Here is a 15,103-nt window from a genome sequence, read left to right on the forward strand (position 1 = left end):
CTATCCCCACAACCCCATGCATTTACCCTGGCTAGTCCTGCTGATGCTAAGCAGCAATTTAGTATGGCCAATGCAGCTAACCCACCCATCTTTGGACTGTGGGAGGAAACCGGAGCACCCGGAGAAAACCCACGCAGACACACACACAACGTGCAAACTCCACACAGACACTGACCCAAACTGGGAATCGAACCCGGATCCTTGGTGCTGTGAGGCAGCAGTGCTAATCGCAGTGCCACTGTGCCGCCGTATAGTTTACTTAAATCTATTTTAGGGTAGAAGATGATGGCAACAGAGTGCAGGAATGTTTTAATTTGAAACATTACAATCAGTTTTATTGTATCTATAGTCCACATCACTGAATCAGCTCATTGTTGCATTTACACACCACCTGCACCGGCCACTTGGAAAGCTGCATTTTATTGCTAATTTTATGCGCTACTGTAACTTTTAAAACAATGGTTGTTAAATATTAAGCCAGGCTTACTTTGATGTTTTGAACCATGCACTCTGGAAACTAAATGAAGAGCAACAAAAGATAATTAACCCCGATCAGCTGGTCACATGCCCATCTTTTTTCCATTTATTGGACTTGAACCCAGGTTTTAAGCAGTGAAAAGTATTGGTGTTTTAAGTTTATTTATTAGTGTCACAAGTAGGCTTACATTAACACTGCAGTGAAGTTACTGTGAAAATCCTCCAGTCGCCACATTCTGGCACCTGTTCGGGGACACTGAGGGAGAATTAGGCGGAATTCTGATTTAGAGGTGTTTAGTCATAATCCCACAGATGGTAGCTTTGCACCATTGGCTCCTCAGCCAAGCACACACACCAAATGTCTGAACCTGCGGTTCCTCTTGTACTGAGCAGGATTACTATTGCCAGAACACTTTTGTATTATCAGTCGGGTAAAACTAACCTGTTTCACGACGGTCTAATCCCAGCCAATGTACCTAACCAGCACATCTTTTAGACTGTGGGAGGAAACTGGAGCACCCAGAGGAAACCCACGCAGACACGGGACACGGGACTCCGCACAGACAGTGACCCAAGCCGAGAGTCGAACCCGGGTCCCTGGCGCTGTGAGGCAGCGGTGCTAACCACTATTATTTGCTAACCACTGGTATTTCTAAGTGCTGCTTTGGATTAAAATTAATTGAGCATCAACTATTTAAGATCTGTACTGATGTACTGAAGTTTTGAATGATGACTGTCCATTAAAATGCGAAAACCTCTCTCTTGTTTGCACAGAGGTAAATTTGCAGTGGTTAAAAAATGTACGGAGAAAGCTACGAGGAAGGAATATGCTGCCAAATTTATGAGAAAAAGAAGGAAGGGTCAAGACTGCCGGATGGAGATTATTCATGAGATTGCAGTACTGGAGTTGGCGAAATCCAGTCCTTGGGTCATTAACCTGTATGAGGTGTATGAGACAGCATCAGAAATGATTTTAGTTTTGGAATAGTAAGTATAATATTTATTTTTGTCCTATCTTCTCTCCTTTTTATTTTAATTAATTATAGCATGTTAAACATTTGAAATCGACCCCTGATTTTGTTTTTTTTGCACTATCTCAATCTGAATTGTATAATTGTAAATTGGTTTTAGGTTAACCCATTGGTGTTTCGTAAAATTGAGAAACTCTTAGTTCATCTTTCCTTAAGTATTATATTTTTGCCTGTTGGCATTTTCCCAGTGTAAAATGTTGCCCAGTTATACACATGGGCTAAACAATATTCGTCCTAATGAAGATTGTGAATATTGCATTTCCATCTTTTGAGGGAGAAATCTTGGAATCATCTTGATTATGACAGTCCCACATCCAATATCCTGAACTTTCTCTGAAAGAGACTGTCAAAAATGCCTCATTTTATTTCACTTGAACTATAGATTAAACATTTTCTTTTGAACTGTTGGAATATTGGCTTTGTTTCATTGCGGTCTAACCAAATTTCACTCTAGATGTTTTAACCCTAGTTAAAATCAGCTAATTATTTAAAAAGTTTTGGAATTAATTGATTTTGTACGAGTGTTGTGGGGGATAAAACTAAATTGCTTTAACTCATCTGTATAAAGCCTTGTTTTAAGATGTTGAGGGCTAGATATCTCAAGGCCCAGCCAAATGCAATGGCGTGGAAGGCCTGGTATCTGAGAATTGTGGAGATTGGAATGGCCTGTGGTGGGGAAAAGATTGAAAGGAATGTTTTGGGAAGTGGAGTGTAGAGGGGTTAGAGATTGGAAGAGCCGGTGTGGGGGAGATTGGAAGTGACGGTGCCGGCGGGATCGGGGAAATTGGGGGTGGATTAAAAAAAAAAGGGCCAGTCTCAGCTTTGGGAGAAAGGAGGGAGGTGGGATGAAGAATTCCAAATGTCTATCAAGGACTGGATGGTTGTAAGGGCTGACGATGGGGCAAGATTGGAAAGGCCAGCGTTTGGCGAGGGTGAAATTTGAACAGCTATTGTCAGGATGTGAGGAGACTGGAAGGGAAAGTGGCAGGGAGTGGTGGAGGGTGAGATTAGAAGAGCCTCTATCAGGTTGGGGAGAGATGATAAGGGCTGGTGCCACTAGGGGGTGAGGGGTGGAGGGCTTGAACTTGGGTGATCTAAAGGGCCAGTGTCAGGCAGGGAGAGGGTGGCAAGTGGCGTAGTACCTAATCTAAGTGGGCGGGTGAAGCAGGTAAATTGGATTCAGTAGTTAATTGCAAAGGCAGTACCTCTTGGATCCAGCAATCCAGCCTTCCTTTAGCTGACTGATTTCCCCAAGGCTTGGGAAACTCAACTAGAATAGGTTAATTTTTAAATCTTGGTTAATTCTGAGGCATGCAACCTCATTACAATATTTAAATGACCAACAACCCACCTGCAAGCAATTTGGTCACGTGCTTCTATTAAAAATGGAAGTGGGCAGTTTGGTGGAGGGTTTTGAATTTTTCACATGCCAACCAGCCCAAACCTCGCCTGTCTTTGACGTGGGGAGTTGTAATCTCCAATGAAGAGCAGGGGACAAGTAAAGAATAAAACTCTTCTGGTTTCCCCAATCTGAATAGTGTATCCCACACCGCAGTGACGTAAATGTTTGAGCCCTTGCCAAACCTCTCCCAGTTAATTTGTGATTGTGTGAACCTTGTCAAAGTTCTGGAACTTATTATCAGTAGAAAATAGGGGGCCTGCGAAAATAAGACTGCTTTGGCAATTCAGAATGTACGCCATAACAGAGCTCAGTCCTGTACTACTGAATGATATATTGTCTCCATTCCAGCAAAAATACTGGCAGAGATCTCCCCCCTCCCCCACTCCTAGCAATTATGCAAACTCATTTGATGGGCTGTTTCTCATGGTGGTATGATATGGTTATCAGCTCAGTGTAATTACAGGCTACTACATTGAAATGATGCCCTTTTAGAAAAGTGGAGTCTGCTCACGAATGCCGATTGTGGAGGTGAGTGTGTTCCTTTGACTTCCTGTTCTCTCCTTGCATCTCACCCTCTACCCTGAAGCGGGGGAAACGAAAAGCCAGGAGTGGAAAGGAAAGAGAAAAGGGGAACACATCCGTGTGTACTAATTGGTCCGAATGTTTGATTTCCGAATGCAATTTCCACTAGCAGCAGGTAAATAGCCCCACTGTCTTGCTGTAAGGAAAAGAGCATAACTGTTCACAAACTGAGGCTCTCAAACCTTTAAGTAATCTGAGAGAGCTTTTCTAGTGATGTGAGGGTTGGGGGAGAAGGTCATCATGTTTCTATCTTTTTACTCATTTGTTAACTTGCCAGTAAACATTTCTGAGCTGCAGAGAACAAAGCATTTCTGCAATCACAAGGTTTGTCTGTACAGTAGGTGATTTGAGCTGTGAATTGGAAGTTAGAGTAGCTGTTCCTGGTAGTATGTTCTCGAGAAGTACTTGGAAACCACTGTGTTAATCAAATGAAACAATCATCCACTAAAATTGAAAAGTGGGTTATCTGCATAGATTTGAGTCCCAGCTTTGTCATTCTCCCTATCTCTACTTCTCGTGCATCCTATTACATTACTTTTGACCTAGGTCATCTCCTGGTGGAGCATTGTACATTACAAAAAGGAAATAATTTTTTTTCCCCACTTATCTAGTGTTTTCTCATGTCTGTAAGAGTACGGAGCAGGTTATACATTTTTTTTTGGTCAGGGGAAGGTAAAAAGATGCTTTTGGGTGTTGGGTTGATGATTAAGAATTTAATTGCTAGAAACCTTCAGAATCTCCCCATTGGTTTTTCTGATTGATTCAAATCTCTACAACTACCAATCCAAGACAATCATTTCACCACCATTATCAGGATATATGCTCCTACCATGCAAGCGAATGTATTAACCAAAAAGGCTTATGCTGAAGGTTGACTTCATGGATAAGTGCACATGTACTTTGTGATTTCAATGCAAGAGTTGAATGTGGTCAAGTACATTGGTGAGGTATCTTGGATAAAAATGGCATTGACAATTATAATAGCAATGGTGGACATCTACTGGAATTCTTCATGGAGCATGAGCTCAACGTCCACCAAGTGGAAAGCCAGGTTCAAAAACTTTAGAAGTATCTATGCATCTTTTGGATTATATTCTAGCATGTGAATTTGGCATACTACACACCAGAGTTATAGTCAGTGATGATTGTTATACCAACCACTGGCTTGTTTGAACTGGCATGCCTTCAGAATCAAACCATCACCCAACAGGATAGGCTCCCACAAACAAGGAAACCACACATCCTTTGGTCACACTATCTCTCAATAGTAAACAGTTTCCAGAGCAGACTTAAAGATAGACTTCACAGTGACCCAACTCTGGGCATTGACTCAGCAGAGCAGTGGCAATGGTTGAAATCTGGTCCACAAGAACAACTACAGAAGTGGTTGCCTTTTCAACCAGGAGAAACCAAGTTTGGTTTAATGAAAATAACGTAGAAATCCAAGGGCATCTTCAAAAGAAACCCTCCTGTCACAATAATTTACTTGCATTCCCTGATGATCAGATCGCAGATTGGGAAGCTTGCAGAACTCTGCAATCCAATCTCAGAGCCATCCAAAAACAACTGGTGGACAGCTCTTTGAAGGGCTACAAATGTTTGCAGCTATGGGAAATGTGAGATCCTTTGATGGAGCCTTGAGATCTATATATACATTCCTACCAGGTGCAGGCACCACAAACATCTTCAGATGGTACACCCTGCTTACAGCTAAAGAGGTCATCATACAATCACATAAAGTCTCCTTAATAGATGGGATTCCAGTCAATACCTATAAACAGAGAGATCTGATCCTTGATACCTGTTTACAGCATGATGGGATAAAGGGTCGGTGCCCCAGGAGAATTCTGACTCTTCAAGCAACAAGGCATCATCTTGCTTTCCATTGCAGGAACAATTTTAGCCAGAGTATTTCTAAATGAACTTGTTCCAGCGATAGAAAGTCTGCCTGAAAGTCAGTGTGGAATCAGATCCAATCGGGGAACTACAAACATGAGTGGGATTCTCCCAAAAAAATTCAAAGTGTCGAAATCGTGTAAAAACTGGAGTAAATCACGCTGGTTTTTTAGTGGGAGTTTCAAAATGAATCTCCCACACTTTGTGCACTGCAGAGTGTCCTAGTGTAAGTCATGCTGAAAAACAAGAGGTGGGACCTATTCCCACTAGAGAAGCCGGCAGCATAGCGCTGAGCAAGCCACTGCGCATGTGCCCATCTGTCAGTGCTGAGATCGGCACATGGGCAGTAGCCCCGCACTGCTGGCCTCCCGATCACTGGCCAGCACTGCAACCCCGCAATGTTGCCCCTTTGACCCCCTTTCATACCCTGATCGCTGGCCTCCCAAACATGCCCGGACCGCCCTCGATTCCAACCCACCCCAACCCTGCCATGGCCAAACCTGATTGTTGGTCCCCCTCCCTCTGTCACTCATCCCAAAGGCAGAGTGGCAGCAGGATCCCCCCACCCCCACTCATCATCCTCCAGAGGCCCTTCCCCCTTGGCACTGCCCTACGTCTAGTGTCCTTGGCATTGGCACTTTTCCCCTTGTGCAGTGCCAGGGGTCCAGGCTGGCACTGCCAAGGTGGCAAAGTCCAGGAGGCACCCCCTCCGGCACCCAACACTCTGGGGGGCCTCAATGGCCTCTCCTTCACTCCAATAGGGTTGGGTCGTTAGTTCCAAAACCCCGCTCGAATGAACCATTCCTGGCAGGGGATGGGGTGGGGGGGGAAGACGCGAGCGGGCCCGAAGATTTCAGTTCTGGGCCCACGAATAGGACTTAAATTGTATTCAAATTATCATTAACATACATTATTCAACTCTGTGCCGATTTCCAGCACGGAGCTGATGGCATCAGAAATCCGGCGCTCGGAGATTCGAGGAGGTCGTGGTGCCCAGCGGCGAGCCTGTGAAACGGCCTCCGCTCTTGTCTCCCGGCTGGCTGTGCTGCTAAAGCAGTGTAGTGGGGATGGGAGAATTGCCCCCATGATCTTTATTCGGAGACAGATCCAGGAGAAGTGTAATGAACTAAACATGGGCCTTCATGCTACTTTTATAGATCTCACCAAGGTGTTTGATAGTCAGCCAGGATCAACTTTGGAAGATATTGGTTGCAATTTTCCCAGATTGCAGGGAGTGTAGGATCAGGTGAGAAAGGCTGTGTGAAACTCAACATTTTGACAGACTCCTTTTCTCTCCTGATTAAACATCAGTCTGTGCAAGTTCAAAATGCTGGCGAGGATCTCACAGCCAGCTGGTGGAGTGGAGCCTAAACATGCCGGCGACGCCAGGATTCTGAGATTGGGGCACCCTTCTCAAAGTTAATTTTAACCCCCAGCCCCTCCTACCATGGAAATCGGGAGATCAGGACCCCTTCCCCCATGGAGACTGGGACCCCTCCCCCCACAGAGATGGGGACTCTAAACATCCCCGCAACCCTAACACACAGCAGGGGATAGCCCAGTAATCATATGAGGGCATATATCTGCTTCCGAACAGAAGGCAGTCTCTTCAATCTGCATCAATTGCATCCTCTGGCACACACGGAGGCAGCAATGGACCTCATTGTAAACTCTTACTCTCAGGCAGAAAATGTTAGCATAGCCTAAAAACAACAGAAGTCCTGTACCAACTACAGTCCCGAGGAACTTACAGTCCAGATCAGGGTGGACAGCATCATCCTTAATACAATGGAGCAGTTTAGCTATCGAGGTAACATTACCTCAAATAATGTCAATTTCAACAAGAACATGGACTATTGACCGGCCAAGGCCAAAACCCCTTTGACCACCTTTCAAGGATCTGGTGAAACCATTCCCTGTGCATCTCCAAAACCCAAGCATGTGGAGTGGTTGTCTTCACCACCCTCTTGAATGGGTCAGATTACAGAAAACAAATGCTGGTGCGTTTCCTTCAAGCTGTCTACAGTCTCTCATGAATGTCAAACAGGACTAAGTCACAAACAATGAGGCACTCAACTGAGCCAACCTGCCCAGCGATAATTGCATTTTCTCACAAAGCCAATTGCACAGGGCAGGTCATACAAACTGGATGGAGGATTCTCGAATGCCAGAAATAGTGTTTTGTGGTGAACTATTCTCTGGTCTTGCAGTTTGGTTAGATGAAACAGTTGCAAAAATCTGAGTAGTTTCCAAGAAAACTTTACCGAAGTAGATACTTTACATGTGCAGTTGTTTCTGATTATTTCACTGCTGAAATAAAAGGTTTTGGATACACAGTATTTTGCATATTTAACAGTCTTGTAGATTTCTTTATTATTTATTATTAGTGTCACAAATAGGCTTACATTAACACCGCAATGAAGTTACTGTGAAAATCCCCTAGTCCCCACACTGTTGGGATACACTGAGGGAGAATTTAGCACGGCCAATGTAGCTAACCAGCACGTCTTTCCAACTATGGGAGGAAACCGGAGCACCCGAAGGAAACCCACGCAGACACGGAGAGAACGTGCAGACTCCACACACACACTGAACCAAGCTGGGAATCAAGGCTCTCCACTTGTGGCAATACCTTAAGCGAGTCCACACTGCACAATTTCCATTGCTTTGCTATCATTCCTCTAACGTGTGGCTATTGCTGATCGTGCTCCCGGTACAAAGTGCCTTGTAAATACAACTTTGTAGTTTTCACAGCATTTAAAAGGCGAATAGGCAAGGCTCAACATTCAGGTGGCAGGGCAGCAAGGGAGCACAGGTGAGTGCAGTGGCCATCACTAAGGAGAAGGTTCTGGGGAAACGGAAAGTTCTGAAGAGGGATAAATCACCTGGACTGGATGGACTACGCTCAGGGTTCTAAAAGAGATAGCTGAGGAAATTGTGGAGGCATTGGTGGTGATCTTTCAGGAATCACTGGAGGCAGGGAGAGTCCCAGAGGACTGGAAAGTAGCTAATGTAACACCGCTGTTTAAGATGGGAGGGAGGCAACAGACGGGAAATTATAGGCCGGTTAGCCTGACTTTGGTCATTGGCAAGATTTTAGAGTCCATTATTAAAGATGAGATCGAGGAGTACTTGGAAGTGTATGATAAAATAGAACTGAGTCAGCACGGCTTTGTCAAGGGGAGGTCATGTCTGAAAAATCTGTTAGCGTTCTTTGAGGAGGTAACAAGGAAGTTAGATAAAGGAGAACCAGTGGACATATTTATTTAGATTTCCAGAAGGTCTTTAACAAGGTGCCACATAGGAGACTATTAAATAAGTTAAGAGCCCATGGTGTTAAGGATAAGATCCTGGCATGGATAGAGGATTGGTTGACTGGCCGAAGGCAGAGAGTGGGGATAAAGAGGTCTTTTTCAGGATAGCAGCCGGTGACTAGTGGTGTGCCTCAGGGTTTCAGTGCTGGGACCACAATTTTTCACAATATACATTAACGATTTGGAAAAAGGAACTGAAGGCACTGTTGCTAAGTTTGCAGATGATACAAAGATATGCAGAGAGGCAGGTAGCATTGAGGAAGCAGGGGGGCTGCAGAAGGACTTCAACAGGCTAGGAGAGTGGGCAAAGAAGTGGCAGATGGCATACAATGTGGAAAACTGAGGTTATGCACTTTGGAAAGAGGAATGGAGGCATAGATTATTTTCTAAATGGGAAAATGCTTAGGAAATCAGAAGCACAAAGAGACTTGGGAGTCCTTGTTCAAGATTCTCTTCATGTTAGCATGCAGTTTCCGTTAGGTTTCCATAAGACATAGGAGCATTCGGCAGTTAGGAAGGCAAATGCAATGTAAGCATTCATGTCGAGAGGGCTTGAATACAAGAGCAGGGATGTACTTCTGAGGCTGTATAAGGTTCTGGTAAGACCCCATTTGGACTATTGTGAGCAAATATTGTATATTGTGAAAAGTTGTGGTCCCAGCACCGACCCCTGAGGCACACCACTAGGCTGCCATCCTGAAAAAGACCTCTTTATCCCCACTCCCTGCCTTCTGCCAGTCAGTCAATCCTCTCTCCATATTGTGGGGCCCGTATCTAAGGAAGAATGTGCTGGCCTTGGAAAGGGTCCAGAGGAGGTTCACAAGAATGATCCCTGGAATGAAGAGGTTGTCGTATGAGGAACAGTTGAGGACCCTGGGTTTGTAGTCGTTGGAGTTTAGAAGGATGGGGGAGATCTTATTGAAACTTAGAGGATACTGAGAGGCCTGGATAGAGTGGTCTTGGAGAGGATGTTCCCACTAGTAGGAAAAACTAGAACCAGAGGGCACAACCTCAGACTACAGAGATGAGGAGGAATCTTTTCAGCCAGAGAGTGGTGAATCTGTGGAACTCTGCCGCAGAAGGCTGTGGAGGCCGGGTCATTGAGTGTCTTTAAGACAGAGATAGATGGGTTCTTGATTAATATGTGGATCAGGAGTTATGGGGAAAAGGCAGGAGAATGGGGATGAGAAAAATATCAGCCATGATTGAATGGCGGAGCAGATTCGATGGGCTGAATGGAAAATTCAGCTCCTATGTCTTATGGAAACCTAATGGAAGCCTTCAAGATTATGAAAGTTTATGAATGACAACCAATGATTTATTTTTACTGGCTGATGACACAGTAATGTGAGGGGATAAGTTTAAGAGCATCACAAAGAATAATAGGGAAGTTAGAGAAAAACCTTTATGCCAAGGTGGGTAAAATGTGGAATCTTTGCCACAAACTATTGTTGGGACAATATTCATAAATACTGTATTTTAAACTTGGAGAAGAAGCTATTAAAAATGTAAGTGGGAAAACCTGTGGAGAAATACACTGACTTATGAACTGAATGGACTGTTTTATGTGCTGTGGTATTCTATAATTCCAGCATAAAGTCTTCCAGCACAATAGAGTCATAGCTGAATCCTGGCACCAGTGGGTATATCTTATCGTCGATCCTTTGGTACAATAACTAAGTTGGAAAGGAAATGACATATTAGCCTTGATTGCAAGGGCATTGAGTACAGGAATAAGGAAGTCTTGCTACAGTCGCATAGGACTTTGGTGAGAATACATCTGGAATACTGTGTGCAGTTTTGGTCTCGATATTTAAGGAAGGATATACTTGCCTTGCAGGCTGTATAGCCAAGGTTCCTGGAACGGGAGGGTTGTCCTGTGATGTGAGGCTGAATAAATTGGGCTTATATTCTCCAGAGTTCAGTAGAATGAGAGGTGAACTTGTTGAAACCTACAAGATTCTGAAGGGGATTGGAAGAGGGACACACTGAGAGATTGTCCACCTGGCTGGGGAATCTAGAACACTGCTTCAAAATAAGGAATTGCTCGATTAGAACTAAGATGGGGAGAGATTTTTTTGCTCAAAAAATTGTGAATGTTTGGAATTCTCTATCCAAGAGGATTGTGGAAGCTCCATCTTTGAATTTAAATGTCTCAAAGGATATGGGGAGTGGAGCAGGAAGTAAGTGGAGTTGGGAGGCAGAAGTTTATATTGAAAGATGGAACAAGCTCGATGTACCATATGGTCCACTCGTTTTCCTCTTTATGATCCGTTGGAGGTAAATTTCTCAAGACTTTTACTATTTTGATGCTATTTCCCTAAAGTTTTGTCATCATTCCAGATGATTTTAACCTAAGCCACCTGATGAGAGATTGTGATTGAATCCACTACCATTTTTACACCACATCAATGGGAATTAAACTGAGCAAGGTGCAAAACGGAATACTCAACTAATCTGTCATTTTCCCCACCTGGGTGGATTAGGTTAAAATTCCCTTTGAGTAGATCTTTATTACACCAACATAATCTTTTTGACATTCTTTGACAACTGACTACCTCCAGATAACATTATCACAAAATACAACTTTATCAGACTGTGTTTAGTTTGCACATGCCCCCTGTGTCCGTGTGGGTTTCCTCCAGGTGCACCGGTCTCCTCCCACGTTCCAAAGATATGCGGGTTAGGTTGATTGGCCATGCTAAATTGACCCTTGGTGTCAGGGAAGCAAGCCGGGTAAACGCGTGGGATTACAGGGATAGGACCTGGGTGGGATTGCTGTTGGCGCAGATTCGAAGGGCCGAATGGCCTCCTTCTGGACTGTAGGGATTCGATGAGAGCAAGTGTACAGTTTGCCTGAGTAAGAACAATTGAGTGATAGCGTGCTATATTCTTTCAGATCTAGTGAGTAGTGTTTAGCCAGAATTTTAAAAGTCTTTTTATTTGATTTTCTTGTCTACATGAAAGAAAAATCCAAACACGTTAATCAGTTGTTTTACATGTGTAGGGAGCTTAGCTGTAACTGGAAAACACCTTATGTACCTGTGTAAATGTTAATCTCACAAAGATTAATATTTGGCTTCAAAAATAATTTTTCATACACTTCATGTAAAAGTCAATCTTCATTTTTCAAAATTCAAAATCCCAAAATTTCAGAACCAAAGTATAGGGTGGGATTCTCCAATCACATTCATTCTCGCCCTGCCACCAGAATGGAGAAATTGGCGCTTAGCCAAAAATCCATTCACTGCAGCAGCACCGGAGAATCCCAGCGTGGGCGAGGTCAGAGATTTCCGGAGATAATCTCTACAATCACATCAAAAACCTCGACAATCACATCAGAAAACTCAATTCGTTATTCATTTGAAAAATAAGTTGCTCTTACATATTTCCTTAATTTCTTACTTGTCAATGAAGACAGGAAGAATGCAAATCAATTTGATTTTTCAGGGGAGAAACTGGTAGATCGGAGAAGAGAAGCAAGCAGCGCACATGGAAACAAGCTGCATGGACCAACTTTCAGAGTGAACATTAAATAAACAAATGCCTGGGCCTTGTGACCTCAAACCTCTCCCTCAGCCATGCTGCAGAGAGGAGGGAAGGCTTTGACCTTGTCATTTGGGCCCTTGCAAGTGCTGACTCAATCCAATCTCCCTGCACCAAGACCTGAATGAAGGGCTGGGGGCCATCAGCATGGCAGTTTCTAATGGCGTGACCCTTTCCTTCCCCAACCTCTAAGCAGCAGTGAAACCACATGCTTGGCCAACACTGACGCTTCCTCTCCCAGGATGTGGGTGGAAGGATGGGGGTGACGTAGTTCAGTACAGACTTGGAAAGTCCCCCAAACCCCAGCACGGCGCGCTACGACAGATATTACCCACTCCCAAAAAGTTTGACGGGCTGGGATTAGGCCCAGACATGGCAGGACCTCTCTGACCTTCTGGCAGCTGGGCCAGTGCTGGGAGAGGGGTCTTTACCTTGTGGATTCTTTTGTTGTCAGGTGTGCCAGGAGTGAAAGTAAGTCCCTTGAGGATCACCTGTGTAAAAGTTGACCCCATATTATTTTGCCTGAAATATTAGTCTCAGAAATTTGACATTTACATTAGTATATACGGTAATTGTTCCATTGATATGGCAAAATGTATGGGTCTAGTCTACTCACAGTTTTAAGTCATTTTTTAAACTGAACAAGTTAAATTATCTGACCCCTTGAATTTAGCAACATATGCAATGATAAAGTGGGAACTGAGGGGGGGAAAAAAGGGGAATTGTAGAGATTATTTGAACGCAGCAATTTGGTCTTCTGCTAACAAAAATAATATCATTTTGGAGAAACCCGAGTGTGTGAGGAGAATTTGCGACAACACTCATGCAAACACCTCCTGATGTACTGAACAACATTTAACTGCACAAGCAAGTCTAGAGTTTTCTCCAAGTGTTTTCTACATAAACAGGGGGACATTTATTTGAAAATTAAGTTTTGATCATAACGTGATTGCACGAGTTTTCTGCTGTGTTGTTTGTGCTTACTGATGTGTATTGGAAGAATTTCTTTCACAGTTTATTGCCCCATCTCCATGGAAATTAAATTGATCAATGCTCAAAGCGGTCATTGTTTGAGCACTGTGGACAGAGCTCGATTTCTTTGCTTTCTCACATATGTTGGAGCAGCAGTTGTACAGCTGATTTTCTTTGAGAGGACAGTGGGCAAGAAATGGGTTAATTCCACTCTTCAATTAAATGGAGGCGCAGCTAACCAGTTTGTTTGCATAAGCCTCTGTTCACATCCTTTTACGACTGAGGAAACCCTGTCAGAATTTTTCCGGCAGAGAAACAAAAGGCACAAATCATTTCTTTTCATTAACAGGCTTTGTAGCCAGACCCGAATAAATGTAAAGTGGTAGAATTCAGATAATCTTATATTTTTTCGACCTTTGCAACGAATAAGGCGTCTTTTGTGTTTTCAGCACCCTGCACAGAACTATAGTGGAAAGCATGGAAAATCTCCCTTCCATTTAAGCCATTGAGTGTACTTGACTAGTAATGGATTTTATAGTGAAATTAGACAGCGCAGTCATGTATTTTAATGGCTGTTTTGGAGATCAAAAGTAGCTTTACATCTGGCACATAAACTTGGCTTCATTGCTTGCTGGTTTCCTGCTGTGAATTCATTTATGTCACTGTGCTTTCAGCTGCACGTGACAGTCCATGTTCATGGTCTAAAGCTGCTTTGACTAAAGAGAGCCCTCAGTTACCAGGGGTTCACTGTTTAGTTGGGACAGGATGCTATTCATAACAAAACTTTCACTTGAGTCGCAAATTGTTTTCCTAAGGGGAAGTTAGATTTTATTTTTTCCAGAGTGCGTTTGTGAGGGCTACTTTTTACAGAATTAGAATTCAGTTCTTAATTCATGCTGAAATGAGCAAACCTTTTTTGTTTTGTATGCATGATCAATGACTCTGGATTACCCAATTTGAGATTGAAGGGCCACTTTTTAAAGCGTAGACAATAAAGCCCTTGGAAGTAATCACAATAGTTTTGTGTATTCCCTTTGATATTGAAATATATTTCCCATTGAAGAATGTTTTTGTAAATTTGATAAAGGGAAGCACCAATCCAACTGCAGATAAGTAATAGGGCCGCCTTGGAGTTTAAATTACAAATTCTTGGGTAAAATTGATTTTTTAGCTTTACAGTGACAGCATTATGGAGAGCTAAAGTGGGTTACCATTTGATACAGTTCCTTATTCTAGTGTACATGGAGTTTTCCTCAATTTGCCTGACACAGTAATCAAACTTAAGCCACTCTGATTGCTTTCTCTTCTGATGTTATGATCCAGTGTGTTTGCAGTTTGGTTTTTGGTTGAGTGCAGGTTGTTACCCACCACCGTCTAAAACAGCTTGCTTTCACTAGATTCAATCCTAATCTTCATCACTGACTGAGCAATCATGCATGACGTCAACAGTCTATTCACGCAATTTTCTTCAATTGTGTGGGTAACAGGAACATCGATGATCAGAAAGGATAGGATCTTGTGTGTTTGAGAGCAATTATGGCAGACGTTCAAATGAAACAAATGTGTGGGAATGGTGCAGTTTGAGGTTTTCTTTTGTCTTTTTGTTTTAGAATTTGAATCCACTGTCCGTACCTCTGACTTGAACCTCTCTGCCTGTCTATCCTTAAGAAATGATAATGAGGGAGTTGAGACCTCAACCTGTGCTGCAAATAGTCTTAAATATAATGCTGCTATAATGTTTTACCCTCTTTGCAATTTTCTGGTCATTCTTAATGCAGGTTTGAGATTTTTCAATGACTTTTATTAAAACTTTATTAATGGGTCAGAGAGGCCTTTTTTTTTATTCGTTTGTGGGACATGGGCATTACTGGCTGGCCAGCATT

At 43.2% G+C, this 15,103-nt stretch overlaps 1 protein-coding gene across 1 annotated transcript in view; it reads left to right on the forward strand.

Annotated features, from left to right (window-relative positions):
• stk17a (serine/threonine kinase 17a) overlaps nucleotides 1-15,103 on the forward strand; it is a 94,347-nt gene that overhangs the window by 27,015 nt on the left and 52,229 nt on the right. Inside the window, exon 2 of the mRNA XM_078236116.1 lies at nucleotides 1,252-1,464. Coding sequence (XP_078092242.1) covers nucleotides 1,252-1,464 — 213 coding nt within the window. The remainder of the gene's footprint in view (nucleotides 1-1,251; nucleotides 1,465-15,103) is intronic.

Source organism: Mustelus asterias, chromosome 2, assembly GCF_964213995.1.
Source record: "Mustelus asterias chromosome 2, sMusAst1.hap1.1, whole genome shotgun sequence".
Classification (NCBI taxonomy): domain Eukaryota; kingdom Metazoa; phylum Chordata; class Chondrichthyes; order Carcharhiniformes; family Triakidae; genus Mustelus; species Mustelus asterias.